Source organism: Acartia tonsa, chromosome 2 (assembly GCF_053477335.1).
Source record: "Acartia tonsa isolate MP-2025a chromosome 2, ASM5347733v1, whole genome shotgun sequence".
Classification (NCBI taxonomy): Eukaryota; Metazoa; Arthropoda; class Copepoda; order Calanoida; family Acartiidae; genus Acartia; species Acartia tonsa.
The window spans coordinates 23,709,065-23,734,458 of record NC_137261.1 but is presented as its reverse complement, the minus strand read 5'-3'; the positions used below and the strand labels follow the sequence as shown (position 1 = coordinate 23,734,458).

Genomic DNA, 25,394 nt, shown 5'->3' with positions numbered 1-25,394 from the left:
TTGTTGGGCCTTAAATTGGGGTCTTCCCCGGTTCCCCTCTAACCAACATATCTTTCCCTTACCTAAAGTTAAATACAGAAAACTACCCCTTTTTAACATAAGGGCCGTAGTCGGGCGGTTATGTGATTGACTAGGCACTTTAAGGGAAAGCACCAAAAATTAGATAAGTCAAAGAAAACTAATTAAAATGATATTTAATTAAAGAGAAGCTCAGAAAAATTCAATATATTGCTAATTACAAGCACATGTTCCCAGGGAGTAAGGGAGGGGACAATGGGCAATTAATTCAATTTAAGAGTTTTCAAAAAAAGGCCATGAAATCTAAATTAATCCAGAAAATTTGGAGGAATTTGTAAAGGGATTGTTCATTAAATCTAGAAAACCATAAACTAAGAAATTCCAAGTTCCAAGAAAAAAAGCGATCATTTGAAAATTAGATTACCAGTATTACAGACTGGCATAACCATTCTGTAATTAATTACTAGAAAAATCTCCCTGGAACTCTACAGATGACAGGGAAAGGGAAAAGAGAGCTGGGGGCAAGGGATATGAACAGTGAAAAAAGGGGCAGGCAGGCGTGTAGGTTAACTGCTAGCTGGCTGGGCAAGGATATGACAAACAAGCCTTCCTGCCACTTTTTATCCTGTTTATTTCCCTTGCCTCCACCTCCCTTCTCCATTTCCCTTTCTCGTCTGCTTTAAAAAAGGAGGTGGGGGAGAAGGGAGTGAGATATAGTATGGGAGGGGGGGGGGGGCCGTGTATTTATATTTAAACTACTCTATGTCTGCTATATTCAAAACTAACACAGCGAGTAGCGGCATTTCTTGCGCTAGTACCCAAAGTCTGAGACTCCTAAAAATTGAATATTCGATCCATTGTCCCCTCCCTTACTCCCTGACATGTTTCAAACAAAAACACAATCAAGTTTAAACTTCAACTTTTACTTTTTTTATGTTTTTCAAACATTAGCAAATATAAGTCAGTAATTGAACAGAGAGAGAGAGAGAGAGGACAATGATTTGTTTATTACACTGGTCCCCAATGTTTTCTTATTCGTTGGCTCAACAACTTTGGGGACTTGTGAATTGTGATTGGTTAGTTTAGTAAGTTGAGTGTTCAAACGTTTTGACAATTAATTTCAATTCACAGAAGGGGCAATTTTGTATATCATCATTGGGGATGTACATCAATTTATCGTTCATTGTCTTATCTCTTTAGATCTCTGGTAAATGTGCCAATTCATACAAATTCAGTAACAAATAATAACCTTACATTAATCATTCGCAAAAACCTTGAAATTACCTGTAAATTCAAATTAATCACTATTGTAATCAAGGGTTGGGCTGGATAACCGGATATTGAAGTAGCAAAAAAAAGTTTTTTTTTCATAAAATGGTGTTTTACAATAGGTATAAAAAAGGGTTGAAACTAAAAAATAAGTCCTTCATTCTGTAATATAAATGTAGGTTATAAAAATTTTAGAAATAATGCTTGTAACTGTTTGTTAACAGGGATTTTACCGGATATCCGGCCATACCCTTCTACACACATATCTTGAAATTACCGGTAAATTCTCACAAATCAATATTGTAATTTAAAGTGAAAGCTATGAAAAATGCTTACGTTTCACGTTAGTTAGTTAGTACAATTCTTCATATAAAGTATTAGATTTGTGATTTGATTTTAAATAACTTGTGATTTTATTGTCCGTCTGTTTGTAATGCTCTTTGCTAATTTACTTTCCTTTTTGAATAGAGTTGTGTGAGTCAACCAAATCATTTTACATTAGTTTAAGCTTTCATATTCTGATTTATTTTAAGGCTTGTGTAAGTGAATTAAAGATTATGTCTAAAATGATAATGGATATTTGTGGCCTTATTTTAAGAAAAATATGCTAAAAATCATGGATGACAATCTGCATCCAGTAACCCCCTCCCCCCCCTTCCCCTCCAAAAAACCAGGCAGTTTTTATCTATTTTTAATTTTGGCAAAAAAAAACATATATACTTTGTATTTGTGAAAAGCAAAACGCTTTGAATTGCCATCTCTGAAATTGAATAAAGGGAAGTTATTACAAACAAGCATAAGATTTGAATGGTTTTAGAATAAATGGAAAATCCAGAAAACTACCTGGCCCCTGTTGGGGACCTTTTTTGTCTGCTATCTAATTGCTTTCTGCTCTTTTGTAGCGACTCGGTTGTGTTAATATTCAGATGCTATTGGCTGATATTTAAACACACAATTGAAAGTCGGCACATTATTTAATTGTTTTAGAGTGAATAATGGAAGATTACAGGACCAGAAAACCTTTCGATCCTGCGGAGCATGGTCTTAGCAAAGACTTTAGGTAACAATTACAAATCAGACTGATAGACATACGAACATCAACAAATATATAGTAAAAACTCCAGGGCGACCACTGCATACTATATATACTATTTATACTATATAGGATGAACTTGGATACTATATCATACTATATGACTAAAATTTACTATATATACTATATATTATTACCTTTACTTGACCAAAATTTACTATATATACTATATAATATTACATTTATATAACAAAAAACGAATATTGTCAGTTTTGTCACAACGCCTCTTAAGGAGCGTTTTGTCTAATTTTCACAGTAGGTCTTCTCCTATTTCTAGCCCCTGCGGGTGGCTCAAAAATACTGTGATACGACAAAAATGCATAAAGCTCTACAGTAAAAAAGAGATGAAGAAAATCCTTTAAAATATATTTTTGTTTGTGATTATGATTTAAATATCAGTTATTTTTCATAGAATTAACTTAAGAGTGGGGGGGAAGTTTTACCACTTTCGCTTACTCCGTGATTATTAGGCTGCGCTAGGTATTAATGTGAAACTATAGGTTATTTGGGATAAAAGTTTACTTTTGGGTAGTAGTTCACTTATATTTAATAATTTTTTTGGATAAGTTTCCAGGTTCAGGTGCTGCAGGCTAAAAGGTGGTTTCTGGACAGGTAAAAAATTGTAAAATTTAGAGATTAACTTATTAAACAGAATATGCATCTTTCAGGCTGTTATTAACATATCTGAAGAAAAAAATTAAATTGGCCTCCAAGTTCTGGTCCTGCAGGCCACCAGGTCCACTCTGGACTGGTAAAATTCAATTTTTTTGTTTGAATAGTTAGAGGTCAACCTATAAAACAGAATATGCATCTTTTTGGATGTTATAAATATATCTGAAAAAAAAATTGAAAATTAGCTCCCAGGGTCAAGCCCTGCAGGCCTCCAGGTCCACTCTGAACAGATAAAAAATCAAATTTCTTATTTTAAGAGTTAGAGGTCAACTTAAAGAACAGAATATGTATTTTTTTGATCTTATTAGCATATCTGAAGAAAATATATAAATTGGCCTCCAAGTTCAGGTCCTGCAGGCCTTTAGGTCCACTCTAAAAAGGTAAACAATCAAATTTCTTATATGAAGAGTTAGAGGTCTATTTATATAACAGAATATGCATTTACTTGGACAATATTAACATATCGGGATCCAAGTTCAGGTTCATTGAGAACAGGTAAATGACTCAAATTTCTTATTTGAAGAGTTCAAGTTCAGGCCTCCAGGTTTTCTCTGGACAGAGTCTACATGGAAGCCTGCAAAATCTGGACCTGAAGGTCAATTGTATTTTTTCTTCAGATATGCAAATAACATCTAAAAATATGCTTATGGTGTTTTATAAACTAACCTCTAACTACATAAATAAGAAATTTTGATTTTTACCTGTCCAGAGTCCACCTGGAGCCCTGCAGCATCAAAACCTGGAGGTCCATTGTCATTTTTTCTTTAAACATATAAATAGCTTCTATAAATATGCTTATGTTGTTTAATTAACCTCTAACTCCTTAAATTTAAAAGGGGGGGGGGGGGGCGAAAGTGACACTTTTTGTAACCAAAACTAAAAGTCAACAAAGGAACTCAACTAAAAAAAGAGTTACAGGTCTGAGATTTTGCATGGCAGTTGCTTTATAGGGGTAAAATATGGAACTGTGAAGAAACGGCGGTGCAACCGTCGTTTCTCACCGAAATTTTTTTTGCCTTTCTCGGCGGTTTTCGGCGGTTGCGCCGCCGTTTTTTCACAGTTCCATATAGTACCCCTATAAAGCAACTGCCATGCAAAATGTCAGACTTGTAACTCTTTTTTTAGTTGAGTTCCTTTGACTTTTAGTTTTGGTTTCAAAAAGTGTCACTTTCCCCCCCCCCCCCCCCTTTATATTTTATTCGTGTCCAGAGTCCAACTGGAGGCCTGCAGCTCCTAAACCTGAAGGCCAATTTTATTTTTTCCTTTAAATATATAAAGAACGTCCAAATATAAGCTCATTTTGTTTAACAAATATACCATTAACTGTTCAATTGAGGGAAGTTTGATTTTTACCTGTCCAGAGTCTGCCGGACCAGAACTTAGAGGTTGATTTTATTTTTTTTCTTTAGTTATGTTATGTTGATCCAAAAAGATGCATATTATTTTTATATAAGTTTATAAGTTTTTTATAAGTTGACCACTTAACTCTTCATATAAGAAATTCGAAGTTTTTACCTGTCCAGAGTGGACATGAAGGCCTACAGGACCAGAACTTGAAATTTTTTCTTTAGATATATATGTTAAGAATTATCTATAACCTGTCCAGAGTGGACCTGGAGGCCTGCAAGACCAGAACTTGGAGGCCTATTTTAATTTTTTCTTCATTTATGTTAATAACATCCAAAAAGATGCATATTTTGTTTTATAAGTTGATCTCTAACTCTTCAAACAGAAATTTACTTGTCCAGAAACCACCTTCCAGATAGCCTCCAGCACCTGAACCTGAGACCTATCCAAAAAAAGATTAAATATAAGTGAAATACTAACCAAAAGTAAACTTTCATCCTTAATAACCTATAGTCTCACATTAATACCTAGCCTAATTATCACAGAGTAAGACCTTTATATGTGAAATTGCTTTGATAACAGCTATGCTTTGAGTTATTATTGATGGTGTATATTGTATATACTATGTACTACTAAATAATTATAAGTCCGATACTATATCATACTATATGAGTTTAAAAAAATATACTATATATACTATATGGATTAAAAAAATATACTATAAAAATACTATATTTTTTTTGTTTTGGAGTGGTCGCCCTGAAACTCATATAATATAAATTACCGTCCCAAAATTACTTTAAAAGAGTTTGTTTTATATGATTGGACATACTTACATCATAAGACTTGATTATAGAGATGATTTGCAAATAATATACTTAATTATCATAGAAATCCTTATTTTAAAAATAAAGGGAACAGGAAAGTTACATAATCTAATCAATTAATCCGTTATAAATCATGGGGCTATTTCAGTATTTTTTTAGTCCAATTTTAACCAACTTCAAAAAATATAGGATAACATTCTATTTGGACCTGACAACAATTTCTGTAAGCTTCCTTGGTTTCATTTAAAAATATTAATACTTACTGTTTTTTATATGCCCCCCTTCCCTTACCCTATAAGATTTAATCAAAACCAATAAAAAAAAAACTTTTTTTAAGGTTAACTAACTACACGAAACTGAAAGGATGAGGATGTAAAATCCCTCAGGCAGTTTTAAAAAAACTGCTTGTGGGACTTCAGGTAAAAATTGAAGTGGAGGTTTCCCCCAAAGTTCCTCCCCTTGTTATTAAATAATAAAGAGAGGGGTAGGTTTCTGGAAGAATCCGTTTTAAGGCTTAAAAATAGTAGTAGAACGATACTATTCACTAAATATGTTTATTTCTTATTGAAAAGAACTATAGACAAAAAAAAAATTTTAAGTTAACATAAATTTTTATCGTTCTACTACTGTTTTTAACTTAGGTATAACACATAACCTTTACGGATTCTACCAGAAACCTACCCCTCTCTTTTAAATAAAGGGGAGGTTTTTTTATAGTTTTAATGGTTATCTTAGGATATTGGATTTAGGGCACCGCTGTTATAAGTAGGTCTGCGCTCGCTAGGTACTTTTAGGAAAACCACCATTAAGCCATATAACTAAGAACGATTGCTTTCATTAGTGGCGAAGCTACAGAAGAAAAAGTTAATGCACATTTGTTTTAAAAGTTTCTAGTTGATTTTATAGTAATATTCTGTATTTAACTGATGGAAAGTAAATAGTAATGCCCCGGTTATGAACACGTTCTGCAAATCGTTAGTTAAAATTAGTTGAAAGGGGGGGGGGGTCTTGATTGGGTTGTGCAAAGTTATATTGTCCATCCAATCCCATTCCATTAAGAGGGAGGGAAGTTTTGCCACTTTCGCGTAAACAGTGTTCTATGGACTAGGTATTGATTTTAGATTATAGGTTATTTGTGATAAAAGTTTACTTTTGGGTATTAGTTCACGTATATTTAATCATTTTTTGAATAGGTCTCCAGGTTCAGGTGCTGCAGGCTGGAAGGTCGTTTCTGGACAGGTAAAAAAAATACAAAAAATTTGTTTGAAGAGTTAGAGAGCAACTTATAAAACAAAATATGCTTCTTTTTAAATGTTATTACCATATTTGAAGAAAAATTGACAATCGGCCTCCAGGTTCAGGTGCTGCAGGCCTCCAGGTCCACTCTGGACAGGTAAAAATTAAAAAAATTATTTGAAGAGTTAGAGGTACACTTATTAAACCAAATATGCATCTTTTTGAATATTATTACCATATTTGAAGAAAAAATGACAATCGGCCTCCAGGTTCAGGTGCTGCAGGCCTCCAGGTACACTCTGGACAGGTAAAAATTAAATTTCTTATTTGAAGAGTTAGAAGTACACTTATTAAACCAAATATGCATCTTTTTGAATATTATTACCATATTTGAAGAAAAAATGACAATCGGCCTCCAGGTTCAGGTGCTGCAGGCCTCCAGGTACACTCTGGACAGGTAAAAATTAAATTTCTTATTTGAAGAGTTAGAGGTACACTTATTTAACCAAATATGCATCTTTTTAGATGTTATCATCATATTTGAAGAAAAATTTAAAATCGGCCTCCAGGTTCAGGTACTGCAGGCCTCCAGGTACACTCTGGACAGGTAAAAATTAAAATTTCTTATTTGAAGAGTTAGAGGTACACTTATTAAACCAAATATGCATCTTTTTGAATGTTATTACCATATTGGAAGAAAAAATGACAATCGGCCTCCATGTTCAGGTGCTGCAGGCCTCCATATCCACTCTGGACAGGTAAAAATGAAAATTTCTTATTTGAAGAGTTAGAGGTACACTTATTTAACCAAATATGCATTTTTTTGAATGTTATCATCATATTTGCAGAAAAATTTAAAATCGGCCTCCAGGTTCAGGAACTGCAGGCCTCCAGGTACACTCTGGACAGGTAAAAATTAAAATTTCTTATTTGAAGAGTTAGAGGTACACTTATTAAACCAAATATGCATCTTTTTGAATGTTATTACCATATTTGAAGAAAAAATGACAATCGGCCTCCATGTTCAGGTGCTGCAGGCCTCCAGGTCCACTCTGGACAGGTAAAAATTAAAATTTCTTATTTGAAGAGGTAGAGGTACACTTATTAAACCAAATATGCGTGTTTTTGGATGTTATTACCATATTTGGAGGTAAATTGACAATCGACCTATAGGTTCAGGTGCTGCAGGCCTCCAGGTACACTCTGGACAGGTAAAAATTAAAATTTCTTATTTGAAGAGTTAGAGAAACACTTATAAATCCAAATATGCGTGTTTTGGATGTTATTATCATATTTGAAGAAAAAATGACAATTGGCCTCCAGGTTCACGTGCTTTAACCAAATATGCATCTTTTTGGATGTTATCATCATATTTGCAGAAAAATTTAAAATCGGCCTCCAGGTACACTCTGGACAGGTAAAAATTAAAATTTCTTATTTGAAGAGTTAGAGGTACACTTATTAATCCAAATATGCGTGTTTTTGGATGTTATTATCATATTTGAAGATAAATTGATAATCAGCCTCCAGGTTCAGGTACTGGAGGCCTCCAGGTCAACTCTGGACAGGCAGTAATAATATTTTTTGATACTTTTTGATTTGGACACCTTACCTGGATCCTGGAGGCCTCCAGTACCTGAACCTGGAGGCTGTTTGTCAATTCATCTTCAAATATGATAATAACATCCAAAAACACGCATATTTGGATTAATAAGTATTTCTCTAACTCTTTAAATAAAATTTAATTTTTACCTGTCCAGAGTGTATCTGGAGGCCTGCAGCACCTGAAACTATAGGCCGATTGTCAATTTACCTTCAAATATGGTAATAACATCCAAAAACACGCATATTTAGTTTAATAAGTGTACCTCTAACTCTTTGAATAAGAAATGTTAATTTTTACCTGTCCAGAGTGTACCTGGAGGCCTGCAGCACGTGAACCTGGAGGCCAATTGTCATTTTTTCTTCAAATATGATAATAACATCCAAAACACGCATATTTGGATTTATAAGTGTTTCTCTAATTCTTCAAATAAGAAATTTTAATTTTTACCTGTCCAGAGTGTACCTGGAGGCCTGCAGCACCTGAACCTATAGGTCGATTGTCAATTTACCTTCAAATATGGTAATAACATCCAAAAACACGCATATTTGGTTTAATAAGTGTACTTCTAACTCTTCAAATAAGAAATTTTAATTTTTACCTGTCCAGAGTGGACCTGGAGGCCTGCAGCACCTGAACATGGAGGCCGATTGTCATTTTTTCTTCAAATATGGTAATAACATTCAAGATGCATATTTGGTTTAATAAGTGTACCTCTAACTCTTCAAATAAGAAATTTTAATTTTTACCTGTCCAGAGTGTACCTGGAGGCCTGCAGTACCTGAACCTGGAGGCCGATTTTAAATTTTTCTGCAAATATGATGATAACATCCAAAAAAATGCATATTTGGTTAAATAAGTGTACCTCTAACTCTTCAAATAAGAAATTTTAATTTTTACCTGTCCAGAGTGTACTGTACCTGGAGGCCTGCAGCACCTGAACCTGGAGGCCGATTGTCATTTTTTCTTCAAATATGGTAATAACATTCAAAAAGATGCATATTTGGTTTAATAAGTGTACCTCTAACTCTTCAAATAAAATTTTTTAATTTTTACCTGTCCAGAGTGGACCTGGAGGCCTGCAGCACCTGAACCTGGAGGCCGATTGTCAATTTTTCTTCAAATATGGTTATAACATTCAAAAAGAAGCATATTTTGTTTTATAAGTTGCTCTCTAACTCTTCAAACTAAATTTTTTTTTTTTTTTACCTGTCCAGAAACGACCTTCCAGCCTGCAGCACCTGAACCTGGAGACCTATTCAAAAAATGATTAAATATACGTGAACTAATACCCAAAAGTAAACTTTTATCCCAAATAACCAATAATCTAAAATCAATACCTAGTCCATAGAACACTGTTTACGCGAAAGTGGCAAAACTTCCCCCCCCCCCCTTATTTTAATCTAAAAAAATAGGGAATTATGTTGTCATTATTAGGAGGTAAAGTTTGCTGCGCAATTTTGAATGTCAGCATTCTTGTTTCAGTTTCTTACTTTTTTAATCTTTTCAAAAACAAAACAATCACATTGAGATATATAATATTAGATAAAGAAAAGTTTTATAACTTCTTTAAATCTTGAAATTGTTTTTCTTATTTTTCTTTTGTTCTAAACATACAGTTTATTGATTTTTAGCGTCTCTAAAACTTTTTGTTTTCTTAATTTTTCTTAGATTGCAAAACTAGGTTTAATATACTGCCTAGAGTTTTTAAATTAGTTTATATGTTGTCTTTTTTAGCCATTTAACCCATTACCTTATTGTACTGTTTAAGTCTTTCAATCCTTAAGTACACGCTATTGTCGTTCAATTACGCTTACTTGTCACCCGCCCTGCATATCAAAAGTATTATATTTCGTCATTTTTGGCCATATTGTTCTTCAGTTCGCAGCGCTATGGAAGAAACTTCATTTTCTCAGCTGCTATTGAAGATATACAACTGTAGTTTTCAGTGAAGATTCCTATGACATGTTCGCATCATGTCCGTACATAGTTTTGTCTGTCGGTCATGCTTCAAAAGACAAATCTAATTTCTTTAAAGGTTTCGTTTGAGTTTTTGCTTATTACCTCCCTTTCTTTTCTTTTTTATAATAACTGAACACATCTGCTCTAAAACTCCTGTTGTCCAAATTTGTTTATTCCATGATGTATTTTGTGCTTTGGAATCTATGAATGTTGTAATCCTTGTTATCTTAATTAGTCCAAACTTTTCCACCAATTATTTTTACTGATAGAAGGGACAATTTTGTTTTTCATAATTTGGGGTGTACATCAATAATAGAATCTTCAATTTGTCTTATCAATAGCTAACATGTGTATTTTATTCCTGTAGGTACTTTAAAGACAAATTAATTGTGGCTCTTAAAATTTTTTTTTTCATTTTTAACAACAAATTTGTATGTGACCTAATTATTTGATTGGTCTGATTTTTGGTATACTGATTCCTGGGACAACAAAGTACAATATTATAAGCGAAGCAACTCTATAATCAAGTCCTAAAAATGTAAGTATGTCCATAATCATTATCCTGTATCAAACAGTTTTTCAACAAATTTACTTACAATTTTGCTTTGACTCTTATACATTCGCATTCTGATTATTTAGTTCTGACATTACACATGTGTTAATGTCCGTTTGTCCTACCGTTTCAGAGCTTCGCTTTTATGGATGTTGTCATCCTTGTTTTTAGAAATGTAGGTAAATATATGATGAATATCGTTTTTTTCTACCGAGTGATTTCAGTTTTCTTTCAAGTTTTATATTATTGACAACTTTACAATATTGCTCTGCAAATCCGAAAGAGAGAGAGAGAGAGAGTGGACATTGGACTGTGAATTACACTGGTACCTAAAGTTTAATATTAATAACCACATTATCTTATTCGTTGTTTCAAAAACTTTGGATACCTACCCTTTTCTGAATTTTGATTGTGTACTTCAAAACTATTTCCTAGTGTACAAACAATTCAACCAATAATTTTAATCTGCAAAAGGAGTAATTGGAGATGTTTTATCAATTTATCGTCCATTGTCTTATCCCTTATTATCTCTGAAGAGATGTCACTTTCAATATGGTATCGTAGAAATGCGCTATTTTGTAACTTTTTTTCTCCAGAAGTTGTGTTTTGTAAGAATGTTTTTAAATAGAATATCATTTTTGAACAGATGAATTTTGTCATTCTGTCTGCATGCATGGATAATTCATTCTTTGAATTTATATTTATCTTGACCAGAGAGGGAGGGGAATTGGGCTGTTTATTACACTAGATAACGCTTTCTTTTTCGTTGTCTTTTTGGGGACTTTTATTGAATTTTGATTGGTTGGTTCATTTTGTTAAAATGAAGTCCAAAAGTTTAAATTAAACTACTAATTGTAATTTACAAAATGGGTTATTTTGTGTATAATCATTTTGGGATGTATATCAATTTATCGGTAATTGTCTTATCCATTTAGATGCCTGTAAAACATTACAGTACATTTTCGTATAAAAGTAACATGATGTTTTTTTTCTGTCTGAGTTTGTGTTTGTAACGAAAGACTAATTTACATGGAAGCTTTTATTTGGTCTGGAAATGTTTTTAAAAATCAATTATGGGTGAGGGGATCTTCGCCATCCAAAATGTAATCATGCTAGGAAAAACTTAAGCCTCCCCCTACCTCTAAAAAAGGGGGTTTGAACATAACAATCTGTTGTTGGTTAATAGTTACTTAGGGATCTAAGACAATGTCTGATAAATTGTTGTACATCCCCAATGATGATTCACAAAGCTACCACTTCTGTAGATTACAATAAGTGGTTGAACGGTTTGGACACACATCTTAATGAACCAACCAATCAAAATTCAATAAAAGTCCCCAAAGTTATTAATACGGCAACTAAAAAAACGTTATTATACAACTTTAAGGACTAGTGTTATAAAAACAGCCCATTGTCCGCTCCCTCCGTGATAGTTACTATTTAAATATCTATATTTGACCAATATGTACCATTGCATTTGACATGACGGTGCTTTTGATAGCAATTCCTATATTTAATTTCTTAAATTTTGCCCTTTACCTACAATACGCACATACAGGACAAAATAAATAGACCTATGTACTGTAATTAAAAATGTCAAACAGTTGTACTTCTCAAGACTATTTTTCCTTGTGAAATTAATGTTTTCCTGTTGGAAAGGTTGATATGTTTTGAAGATTGAATCTCTTATTGATTTAATGAGAACATTTTTTGAAATTAAGTATAGATATTATAAAATATCTATTAGGTATATAGATTTATTATAGTAACATATGAAATTTTTAGAAAGTTTAGAGATCTAATAAAGATCAGTCTTATATAGGTAATCAGGAAGGGGGTACCCAAAGTTTTATAATTGATTGTTTTCTAATATATACTTATAGATTTAATTTTACTTAATTCTAGGTTCCTGAGGCAGAGGTAGCTCCTGTCCCAGTAGCCAACGGTGAAGACCGACCCAGGTAGAACAATAGTCTGTAAAAGTTTATTTTAAAATGTAGAGAAATAAAGTAGAAATGATCAGCATTAATACCAAATGCATTTTTGGGGTCACATCAAAAAACGCCTATCTCAAATTTGTGTTTTAACTAGGAAATGTATAAGAAGGGGGGGGGGGGACTGGGTGGTGGGGAATTCATTTGTCAGAATATTAGAGTAAAACACTAGAGGAAGAAAGGGTTAAATAACTATTTCCCTATCGCAATGACCTTGTGCCTACTCTCAATTGGGTCTTTGAAAATCAACCAAAGGAAACGGGAATATTAACACAGCCAAGTAGAAAAAAAACAATTTGCTAGCAGACGAAAAAGGTCATTGAAAAATGGGGGAGATAGTTACAATTATCTGTATGTACATCTATACTATTGATCTGTTGTCAGAATCCTTGTCCCTGAAAATAATGTTATGAAAACAGTTTTGCTTCAAGTGCCCTATTCCTGTTTTGAGGCTTATTCTGATTGTAGGCTTGGAATTGGCATGGATGCGTCCGTCACCCCCATACCGGATGAACCTAACCTTTCTCTGGTTCAAACAACAGACTTCTTTTACCCTCTCATTGATGACCCTTATTTACAGGTAAAAAATAATGATTTTGAGATTAAAGGGGGGAGGGAGGGCATATATGTTTTTTTCCGTAAAGATATGTGTTCTAAAACTTTAAAACGGGTAAAATCATAAAATTTGGTGCACTGCGCAGGCAAATGCTTGAATGAGGCAAAATATGGAATGGTGGCCAAAACACCGCTGCATCCGAATGTGGCGTGGTTCCACCGTCGTTTGTCACAAATCCATGGTGTAAGTATCAACCACTCAACAAGAAGCAGTATTTTTTGCTTATTGATGACAAATAAAATGTAACCACGTGTGCCAAAAAATGTTTAGGGTCGTGTAGCATGTGCAAACGTACTGAGTGACCTGTACGCCATGGGTGTTGAGAGGTGTCACAACATGTTGATGCTCCTGGGTGTCAGCAAGGAGTTTACAGACGAGGAGAGAGATGTTGTTGTACCACTTCTCATGAAAGGTTTTCAGGTATAATTGGCCTTGTGTATATTTCAAACTTAAAATAGGACAGGGATATGGCTTTTGGTTTAAAAACCTAGATTTTTTAAAACAACTTTCCAGGGGTATTCTGCACAAGATTCATTTTTTTTATCCCTGCTACAATTTTTTTTATTCCCTCCCCCCCTAGTTTTTCCCCCTAAGGTGGGGGACAATGGAAAAATATTTAAAGAACTTAATATTTTATTCATTTTATCCCACATATATCTTTTGTTTTTTTCGCCAAGGAGGGGGAGGGGGGAATGGAAAAATAAGTTTTTAATAAGGGTTGGGCCGAATATTTTTTTGGCCGGATACCGTATATCCGGCTGATTTCAAATGCCGGATAACAGGCAAAATTACTACATATTAAAGTATCAAAAAAGGATATAGTCCTTTTCGTGGCAACGCACCTTAAGGGGCGATTCGTTGTATTTTTAAAATTGCTTTTAATAGGTTATTTTAGGTTAAGTTAGGTTATATTTGGTTAGGTTATTGCCCCGCAGGGTTAGGCAATTGGCCCCGCAAGGTTAGAGTCCCCCGCGAGGGGCTAGAAATAGGAGGAAAGCTACTGTGAAAATACGAATAATCGCTCCTTAAGGAGCGTTGTCACGAAAGGGACTATACCCGCAAAAAAATTTATTCATAAACTGGTGTTTTATATTATACTAGCGGCTGCGTCCCTAGTATCTAGGGATATTAGAAGGGACATGAAAGTGCAGAAAAATAACTTAAAACCTTACAACGACTTTTTTATAAAAATTAAACAGCCTAAAACCACCCTGGGACCTATAAGAAGCTTCACTCTAAAGGAGAACCATATCGGTTCAGCGGTTAGCGAGATCCTTCGCTACAGACAAAAAAAGCTTACTACTTTATATAATAGGATAAAATTAAAGTTAAAACTTAAAAATTAGGTAACTATTAAATAATCTTTCTTCTTAGCATATAAATCTAATTAACTACTACCCTCAATCTGTAATATCAACCCCTAACGGTTGGAGGATGGGCGGAGAGGTGGCGTTAAATGCCTGCCGCCCCCCCCCCCCCTCCCTCTGTTTTTTCTATCCCATTTTCTGTGTATAAAAGGTAAAATATGGGTATGACACATATTTGAGAGTTGAAATTTTTTAAATATCTCCTTCCTGGCGGGCACAGGATACCAGCAAATCTGGTAAGGTCATTCAGGTAGAAAGTAAAAATATTTTTTTACTTAAACAAAGCATTTCATGTTATCTAATACTAAAATATCCTATAGTCGTACATCCTCATATGTAATATAGGTGTTCAAGTCGATTTCAGGTTCCAGGTATAATCCTGCAAGTCCTGAACCTCCAGGTCTCCAGAAATCTTTAAACGGTTCCTGTGACCGCAAATTTTTACTTGAAGATTTCAAATTTTAAACTTTTTTATATATCTTCATGACATATTACAATTCCATAAAATCCGTTGCTGTTTACCTGCCAACCGTCGGTTTGCGGCTGGCAGCTGCCAAGTACTACTGCCACCGCCAAAATTTATGTTTTGATATTTCTAATATAAAATTTACATAAAGATAAACATATTTAGAAAAATTTGTTTTTCTACCTTCAATAATAAGAAAATTACAGCCATTTAGGATAAAAAAAAACAGAGATTTTTGTTGAAAAATATAAAAGACTATATTGCCGGATATCCGGCCGGATAGTTTCAATATCCGGTATCCGGCCGGATATTGAAAATGGCCGGATATCCGGCCCAACCCTATTTTTAATCTCTTAATTTTTACATTTTTCCCCCAACCAAATATTTTTTATTCCCCCCCCCCCCTCTTTAACAGGGTCAATTTAAAAACTCCTTTGCTTTAGACAAAAATAATATGATTCCCTTCCATATCATTTATATGACTTTCCAGTATGGCTTCGTTAGTATACTCTGGATTAGATCCCGGTTCTACTTCTCAGTCATAATGAAAAACCATGTATAGCATCGTATTACAGACAATTTGACAAACATTAGAATAAAAATTTAGAAATAATACAAGTTGTGTTAGCCCGGGCCTTCGGCCCCTCGTAGCTAACGATACTTGTTTTAATCTTTATTTTAATAACTATGCATGCGATAAATTTCTGACACTTAAATAAATTTTTAGGACACAGCTCGAGAAGCTGGTTGCCTTGTGACAGGCGGTCAGACTGTTGTCAATCCATGGTGTACCATAGGAGGTGTAGCTAGTAGTGTCTGTACTATGGACAAGGTAGGTGTACCATAGGAGGTGTAGCTAGTAGTGTCTGTACTATGGACAAGGTAGGTGTACCATAGGAGGTGTAGCTAGTAGTGTATTTACTATGGACAAGGTAGGTGTACCATAGGAGGTGTAGCTAGTAGTGTCTGTACTATGGACAAGGTAGGTGTACCATAGGAGGTGTAGCTAGTAGTGTCTGTACTATGGACAAGGTAGGTGTACCATAGGAGGTGTAGCTAGTAGTGTCTGTACTATGGACAAGGTAGGTGTACCATAGGAGGTGTAGATAGTAGTGTCTGTACTATGGACAAGGTAGGTGTACCATAGGAGGTGTAGCTAGTAGTGTCTGTACTATGGACAAGGTAGGTGTACCATAGGAGGTGTAGCTAGTAGTGTCTGTACTATGGACAAGGTAGGTGTACCATAGGAGGTGTAGCTAGTAGTGTCTGTACTATGGACAAGGTAGGTGTACATAGGAGGTGTAGCTAGTAGTGTCTGTACTATGGACAAGGTAGGTGTACCATAGGAGGTGTAGCTAGTAGTGTCTGTACTATGGACAAGGTAGGTGTACCATAGGAGGTGTAGCTAGTAGTGTCTGTACTATGGACAAGGTAGGTGTACCATAGGAGGCAGGGAGGGGACAATGGGCAGTTAATTCAATTTTATAGTTGTGACCCTTTAAGGTTGAAAACCCAGATATTTCCAGATAAAACAAGTATTTGCAATATAGCAACCTTTAGTGGAAATTTTTGACTTTTTGAATTGTTTTTAATTCGAAATGCACCATCCTTAAACTGATGCTTTACTACAAGCCTTTGATTCTAGAGATCAAAACCCTTGTTTACAATTCATTTCCATAATTGTTACTATTTAAACTTCGGAAAATTAAGGAAACATACCATTATACTTTTACAACATCTTTACCCAAATTTTTGTATTGTATTTATTAAAAAGCTTAGACATGAAAAAGCCTTTAAATAATTATATTACAAAACTTACTAAAACAATTACCTTCCTACAGAACTTTTAACTCAAGTTATTTAATTTAACGAAATAAAAATGAGATACCTTGCGTCAAAATTTCATACTACATAAATAAAATAGTTGAGAACATAAGTACATCTTAATTTTAAAGATCTTAAGGTATAAGTAACAAATCTTAGGATAACTGGTAGCTGCGCTCCTAGCATCCAGGACAGAAAAATAAAATAACACCATCTTGAGATTTTAATGATAAACAAACCTTGAACAACTCAGGATTTCGTGAATTTTCCCTAAAATTTTGAAATTAATCGGATCATTAATTACAGAAATATTAAGCTAAAGACAAAAAACTTTTGCCTTTACATTAAATCAATAAGAAACATCTAACATGTCTAAAGTAACGAAAAGAGCTAACCGTTACGGACGTACAAATGTGCGGGACCTAATTATAGGAAGGCTTTGCTCATAATAACTAATAATCTTAATATAATTTCTTTCTACAACGCACTAATCGGAATGAATTAACATTAAACAAGAATTAGATATAAAAAATGTAATGATTCAATTTACAAAATAATTTTCAAAATCAAAATATTCTGTCTGCTTGTTATTGTTTATCTTTTTGTTGACGCGCTAGTTTGCCGCGAGATTATGCATGATTTTGCGTGACGTCATTAATAATTGGTCCCCAAGATTGGTTAGAAACTGCTAAATTCTTGCATGTTCCCTTTAAGCCAGTCCCCAAAGTCTGAGACTCCTAAAAATTGAATATTCGATCCATTGTCCCCTCCCTTACTCCCTGCATAGGAGGTGTAGCTAGTAGTGTCTGTACTATGGACAAGGTAGGTGTACCATAGGAGGTGTAGCTAGTAGTGTCTGTACTATGGACAAGGTAGGTGTACCATAGGAGGTGTAGATAGTAGTGTCTGTACTATGGACAAGGTAGGTGTACCATAGGAGGTGTAGCTAGTAGTGTCTGTACTATGGACAAGGTAGGTGTACCATAGGAGGTGTAGCTAGTAGTGTCTGTATGTACAAGGTAGGTGTACCATAGGAGGTGTAGCTAGTAGTGTCTGTACTATGGACAAGGTAGGTGTACCATAGGAGGTGTAGATAGTAGTGTCTGTACTATGGACAAGGTAGGTGTACCATAGGAGGTGTAGCTAGTAGTGTCTGTACTATGGACAAGGTAGGTGTACTATAGGAGGTGTAGCTAGTAGTGTATTTACTATGGACAAGGTAGGTGTACCATAGGAGGTGTAGCTAGTAGTGTCTGTACTATGGACAAGGTAGGTGTACCATAGGAGGTGTAGCTAGTAGTGTATTTACTATGGACAAGGTGATAATAATAATATATATTTCCTACAAGCCGCGGCCTCCTCTGGTATTATTAGATTTTTATCCTAATATATAAAGTAGTAAGGTATTTTGACTGTAACTTAAACTTTTATTAACTACAAAACCGATTGATTTGGATAATTTCAGGCTATTTTATGCTTATCCCTATCCCTTCAAATACAGGTGCTAAGGAGTAAATATAAAGATACGTACTTTAATTCTGCAAATTGGATACCAAAAAAACTTACCCAGGGAAATTCCAAGATTTTAACTTTTCACCAAAAAGTATTAAAGATGCTCTCTTTTTTGTAATTTATTGTAGATACCTAGTTTTGATTTGTTAAGATAATAATGCCCGAAGGAGCTAAAGCTGGAGAAGTGCTAATCCTGACCAAACCTCTTGGTACACAAATTGCAGTCAATGCCCACCAGTGGATTGATATTCCAGAAAGGTAAATAAAACGAGGATGTCATCATACATTACAGCGAATCTCTGAAACGGTAAAACAAGCTAACATTAACACTCGTAGAGTGCCAAAACTGAATAGATATAGGATACCTACTGTTTTAGGACCTAATTTTTAGGACTTGATTATAGAGATTCTTCGTTGATAGCATTGTACTTTGTTGTCCTATGAATCAGTATTCTAAAAATCAGATGAAAAAATTTAGAATGCCTACGCTTTCTTAATGGTACAAAACTACTAGTTATAGGAATCACCATGCTAAGTTTTAAATCGATACACCATTGGGTTCAGTGGTTAGAAGGATTTAAACAGAACTAAAGAAAAACCTTACAACTTTATGAATTTAATAACATACTTCCATTATTAAAAGCGAACTTTTCTATAATTAGGATCCGTCCGCACGTTCGTAATGGTTATCTTTTTTCGTTAATTTAAACAGGTTAGAATTGTCATATTGATTTAAAACTTTGCCTGCTGACTCCTATAACAGTGAGGTACGACGTAGAAAGCGCAGCAACTCTATAATCGTTACCAAAAAGTCCGTACGTCCATTTAAAAAAGCTAATGTTTTACTTTTTTGCCAAAAATTTTTGCATGTTAAAATTATCCTATTTATCGGATATTTTGAATACTGATTCCTAATACAACAAGGTATAGTGACATAAGAGAAGCATCTCTATAATCAAGTCCTAAAAACGTCAGTATGTTTTTAAACATCAACATGTATTTAATCAGTTTTGCAACAAATTTACTTACAATTTTGTATAGACAATAGACATACCTATGCATTATTATTCAGTTAATTCAGTTTTGAAACTCTTCAAGTGTTAATGTTCGTTTGTCCTTCCATTTCAGAGCTTCGCTTTTATGGATGTTGTCATCCTTGTTTTAAATTTATTAGGTAAGCCTTCTAATAGTATTATCAACTCATTATTTATTTTGTAGGTGGGAAAAGATAAGCAAGATAACAACAGTACAAGAGGTGAAAGCTGCCTATAGAGCAGCTGAACTGTCAATGGCGAGGCTCAATAGGAATTGATTTCAAGTCAACATTTTGCTTTTTGGGGGGTTGGGGAATCAAGTCGATATAACGCAGGGTGGGAGGTGACATTGGACAGTAATTTATACTGGTCTCTTAAGTATTATAAACATAATCTCTTATTTGTTAGCTTGAAACATTAAACTTGTCCATCAATAAATTTTATTGAATATGTAATTTTTTCATCGTAATTCATGTTGTGTATTAGTTTATTGTTCATTGACTTATCCCTTAGGTCCCCTACCTAAATCAAAGTTTTGCAAAACAGGTTCTTTACTAAAAATTACGACTTGACCAATAACAGGATAGGAGCTGAGCTAATGCACAAGTATAAAGGAAGCGCCTGCACTGACGTCACGGGTTTTGGAATTCTGGGCCATGCTGATAACCTTGCACAAAATCAGGCAAGTGACATTTCAAAATAAAAGCAGTGTTGACTTCAGATATATATCACCATATTGGCCATTTTGAGAAAAAAAAATCACTTAATGCTACCTAACTTAAATACTTTCTTTTCGTTTCTATGGCCCTAGAGACCTCCAAAACAATGGTCTCACATTTTTTTCTAGTGCCCTATTCCTGTTATGTGATAGTTTTCTTTGCAAGTTTGCTTGATTATATAAATATTCATTTTGTCTATCAGCTAATGTAGTAGAATGTGTATTTGTTTAAATGAAATGTTAAAATCTTAATCTTTTCAGCTTATAGGTTTCAGAAATTATTTCTAGGCGTTATTTTGAATTTTTTTGTATATTAATGGACATTAATATTTTTAGAAGGGAGGAACAATGGGCTGTTTATTTTATTGCCCTAGTCCCCAAAGTTTTATAATAATATATTCGATTGTAAACAACTTCTGGTGACTTAAATTGAATTTTAATTTGTTGATTCAATAAGTCGGAACGTATCAACCACTAATTGTAAATATATAAGGAGTGATTTTATGTATCAAAATAGGGGATTATACATCAATTTATCTTATCCCTTTAAATCCCTGAATATTTGTGCTATTTGAAAAAAGGCATCAATTTTCTCATAAAACTAATTTCGTTGCTTGTAATTTTTAAATTAATACTGTTTTTTGTTTTTATATAAAATTAGATAAAATCCAAACAGCGTGTACTGTTCTGTTTTTACTTAGCTATTAAGGTCCAATGTCAACAGTTTTGTTTTGCTTCAACTTGAATGCATAATCTCATATCCCCAAGGGGTTGTAAGGGATAAGGCAATTGACAAAACTTGATGAACAAACACTCACAATTACTAAAATAAAATTTCCCCTACTATAAATTAGAATTGTAGGTCGAAAATTTGGACTCTGAGGGTTTGTATCATCAAATCAAGATTTAAATAAAAAGTCCCAAAGTTTAACTTTGGGTATTAGTATAAATAATTTACAGTCCTACATCCCCTCCCTCCCTGCATATCAACCCTCACATTCCTATTTCTCTAGAACTAAGAATGTCAATCCAATAACAACAGTATTGTGTATCAATGTAATCCACGTTACTTTGGCATTGCTTCTAGAAAATCCAGATTAAACGCGAGTTTTAAAAAATAAAATATAGGACAATCTTTCCAATTAATAACAAACAGTTATAGATAGGTTAGCTAGATTCATGTATTAGTTTTAGTTAAAAACAATTTCTACAATAAAAGTTTAAGTATAGATGCATAACCCAGACAACTACCTGGTTCCGGTGGTGGGGACCTTTTTCGTCTGCTAGCAAAATGCTTTCTGCTCTTTTTGTAGCGACTTGACTGTGTTAATATTTCTGACGCTATTGGATGATAATTATAGACACAATTGAAAGTTGACACAGGGTTTCCACCCTGTAAACATACAGTTATTTAACCCTCTTTTCTGGAAATTTAATATTTCTACAGTCAATCATCCCATTACTCTAACGTTAGATTGTCCGACTTATAACATTAAAAAATCTTAAAATAACTAAGGAGCTGCGTGACATGAACATATGAAGGACAAAGTTTACAATAAATGAGGGCAATAGAAAAAGTGCAAGAAAACAAAATCAAATACTGGTATTGATCTTGCATTTGACGCTATTTCAATAAAATAGCTTTAAACCAAACCATACTTAATTTTCAGACTAGGTATTAATTATGATTGGGGCAAGTAATGAATGAAATTTCCAGTATGGTTACAAAACTGATTAATATCCCCTGGATTTAAACAGGCTCTCAGCCATACTGAAAAATCATGTATAGCATCGTATTATTGACAATTTTCCACGAATAATAAAATTAAAAACATGAAATTAATACCAGTTTTGTTAGCCCTGGCCTTCTACCCCTCGGGGCTAAAAAAACTAGTTATAATCTTACAATTTTTCATTTTAATATCCACGGAAAGCTCTAAGTAATACGATGCGATAAATGACTATTTTTACATAATAAAAGTATTGTAATCATATTATAAATATTTATTAATTTTTAGAAGGAACGAGTTAGTTTTGTATTGCATACGCTGCCGATAATCAAAGATCTGGTTAAAATTGCCCAGGCTGTTGGAAATATGTTCCAATTATTGCAGGTAAAACTTCACAGCGACAGGTATTATGCTATTGAAGAAAATGTATTTATTTAACAAACAATAATCATTATGAAGCATAATGTTTTTTGTCTAAAACATTTATGAACAATATTATGCCAATTTTGTTATTTAAAATATTGGTTCATAGAATGAAAACGAAGTAGCGGGTTTCGTCGTATATTACAGTTGCTTTTTCCTATTTCTAGCCCCTGCGGGGGGTTTTAACACTGAAGGGGCAATCATTAACATTTATCAAACCTAACATAACCTATCAAAAGCTACTGTGAAAATACAGCAAAACCCACTCCTGCGTTTTCTTGTTAAAATGCAAATGCTAGGCTTCACAAAAAAATTCCAGATTTGAGGAGTTGGTTAGTATACTAAATGTATAAATTGTACAAAATAAGAACACGCATGTGTTTTTATTATAGGAAAAAGAAAGATGTGCATAAAATAAATAACCCAAGCTCCTAAATTATATTTTTGTGTCCCAATATGATACACATTCTAACTGGAGAGGGCAGGGTTTGAAAGAAAACCATTTCAAATAACCCAAACAAGTGGATTTATTTGTGTTGTTGTTTGCTTCGCTAACCGCTGAACCGACTTAGTTCTCCTTTACAATTTAGCTTCTCGTAGGTCCTGGGAAGGTTTTTTTTCTGTTTTTTTCACTGATATTACCGCCCAAAATGTACATTCCTAACCATTTCAGGGGCTTCCAAAGTGGGGGGGGGGAGGGGAGTGACATATCTTCTTTAAAAGAATATTCTCCATCCCCCTTAAAGCTTTTACCCTTAACTTACATTGTATTTCTGTTTGTGACCTTCTTCTAAATGATAAAACTTTCTATGTTTACCTATTTGTAGAGAAAGGTTGGGATTAATTTTGTTTTGATCATTAATCTAAAATGAAAGTCAAATGTGATGTATCCCAATAAATGCATTTCTTTATTGTAGATATTGGAAATTTGGAACTCTCAATTTTAAATGAATTAAATTGTCTTTCCATTATTGTCAATCAAGAAGTCATTTTATATTGTCCTAGCAGGCCCCTAGAGGCCTCTAGGGGCACTTTAGGTGAGACGAAGGAGGGAGTGGGAAGAGAGATCCTTCGGTACAGACAGACAGACAGAAATCTTGTTACTTTATATAAGGATATGACATGATTAAAATGTTATAATCAGCAAATTTTGTTCATACCCTGTGGAAACTACATAAGTATGGAGGGATCATTGGACTCTTTATAATTCTGGTCCCAAAAGATAATATTATTGTCTCTTCATTAGTTGGTTCAAACTAGCAGTGTCCAACCAAACTTTTAAACAAATTGTTTTAATCTACAGAACAATAAATTTTGGTTATGAATGTACAATAATTTTTCGTCCATTGTCTTATCCCTCACGGTCCCAACCAACGAAAGGGAGTAGCTTTCGTTTGAGGGGGAGGGGGGCAACGGGTTGCTGCCACTTTTACAACTAGCAAAAATACAGCCACTGTGTTTTTGACATAAAGTGGGTGTGTTTTTGTCAATTTCGTTTTAAGCTGTATTTATGGCAATAATTTTTTATCCACTGTCAAAATTACACCTTCACTGCTGTCATAAACACAGTTATACTGTCAATTTCACACCCATGAAATTCATTGAGGCTGTCCTCTTTTTATCTGCCCTCTAAATATTATTTTAGATTTATTTTGCTTGTTGGCTATACCTTATTCCTTCTACATTACACATATTTGTTCAGGGTTACAGTGCAGAGACAAGCGGAGGTCTGTTAATTACAATCCCAAGGGAAGGAGCTGAACAATTTCTGAAGGAGATCCAGGAGAGGGAAGGGTGTCCTGCATGGATCATTGGGGATGTTATTGAGGGGGATAGAGGAGCTACCATCAAAGATGATCCTACTATTGTTCATGTTTAAGGTGAGATTGATAAAGTATAGGAAACAAAGAATAGTTATTTATCGCATCATATTATAAACAGCTTTCAGCGGATTAAAAATGTACAATTATAAGATTGAAACCAGTTTTGTAAGCCCCGAGATGCCGAAAGTACGGCCTAACACAACTGTTTTTAGTCTTATGATTTTATATTTTATATTCGTTGAAAAATGGATATAATACGTTACGATACATGATTCTTTAGTGTGGCTGAGAACCGGTTCTTATTCACCGGATATTAATCGGTTTCGTAGCCATACTGGTAAAGAAATGACAAAATATTATAACAGAATATTTTGAAATTTAAAAAGCTTTTTATTTGTCGATTTTAATACATAAATACAAAAATAGTGGCTTAAAACAGAGATGGCGAGTGCCCTATTGTTATGGAGAATAGCCTAAAACCTTAAATGAACTAATAGGAAAATTTCCTTAAAAGTATAACCTAATAAAAAAATCTTACAGATTATGATATTTATTTCAGGTGAATTTTCCACTGATAAAAGTCTGAACCTTTTGCATTTTCCGTCCAAGCAAATCCACCAATCTAGTCTCAACATTTTTTTCTTGTTTTTTCCCGGATTTAAATATTTAATGTAAAGTTAGATATTACGAAGGATAACATATGATATTGTATGTATTACTGGGTATGATCCTTGATGTCTAAACTGTGTTCTACAGTGATATTATAGGTGATGAATTGTTACAGTATTGTATAGTGTTTTGTTTTCTTTCAATAAATCCATGCTTGCTAAATTACCTTTTTACAAAGCGAAGCATTTCTATAATTAGGGTCGGTCCGTCCGTAACGGATAGCTCTTATCGTTAATTTAGGTACTTTAGAGTTGTCCTTTCTATTTCAAACTTTGCAGGGTGATTCTTGTGGTAGTAATGTACGATTTATAAAGCGTAGAAACTCTATAATCGTTATCAGAATGTCCATACGCCCATTTAAAACATGTTGATAATTAACTTATTTGATAACAGTTTTCATGTTATGTAATCCTATTCATCTTTGAAAACTGTCAACCTTGTTTGTTCTAAATTTTCGATAGATCAAATTAATTTCAAGTTTTGAAAAAGAATCAAGTTTAAATTAGATAAAAGTAATGTTAAGAGAATCTAATGAGGTTGTGTAAATATCAATTTCAAATTTGCACTTGAACAAATAAAGCAGATAAACTTTTAAGAGAGAAAAATTAGATAATTGAATTATGAGTTTAATCAATTTT

General features: G+C 33.8%; 1 protein-coding gene across 1 annotated transcript; it reads left to right on the top strand.

Moving 5' to 3' along the window:
• The first annotated feature begins 1,876 nt into the window (after window positions 1-1,876).
• LOC145307153 (inactive selenide, water dikinase-like protein) lies at window positions 1,877-24,918 on the top strand. The gene is made up of 12 exons (XM_080149511.1): window positions 1,877-2,347; window positions 5,564-5,645; window positions 12,486-12,541; window positions 13,043-13,154; window positions 13,461-13,610; window positions 15,751-15,855; window positions 18,511-18,617; window positions 19,578-19,666; window positions 19,978-20,075; window positions 22,130-22,225; window positions 23,967-24,144; window positions 24,647-24,918. Exons 4-11 carry the CDS (start codon window positions 13,056-13,058, stop codon window positions 24,141-24,143), a joined length of 921 nt encoding a protein of 306 aa, XP_080005637.1. The 5' UTR covers window positions 1,877-2,347; window positions 5,564-5,645; window positions 12,486-12,541; window positions 13,043-13,055; the 3' UTR covers window position 24,144; window positions 24,647-24,918.
• Window positions 24,919-25,394: the final 476 nt, after the last annotated feature.

Excerpts from the sequence above, each read along its gene's own strand:
- LOC145307153 (XM_080149511.1), top strand. The coding sequence starts at position 13,056 with ATGGATGCGTCCGTCACCCCCATACCGGATGAACCTAACCTTTCTCTG. Across the intron at positions 18,618-19,577 it reads TGGATTGATATTCCAGAAAG|GTGGGAAAAGATAAGCAAGA; the intron begins GTAAATAAAACG and ends TTTATTTTGTAG. Across the intron at positions 20,076-22,129 it reads ATAACCTTGCACAAAATCAG|AAGGAACGAGTTAGTTTTGT; the intron begins GCAAGTGACATT and ends ATTAATTTTTAG.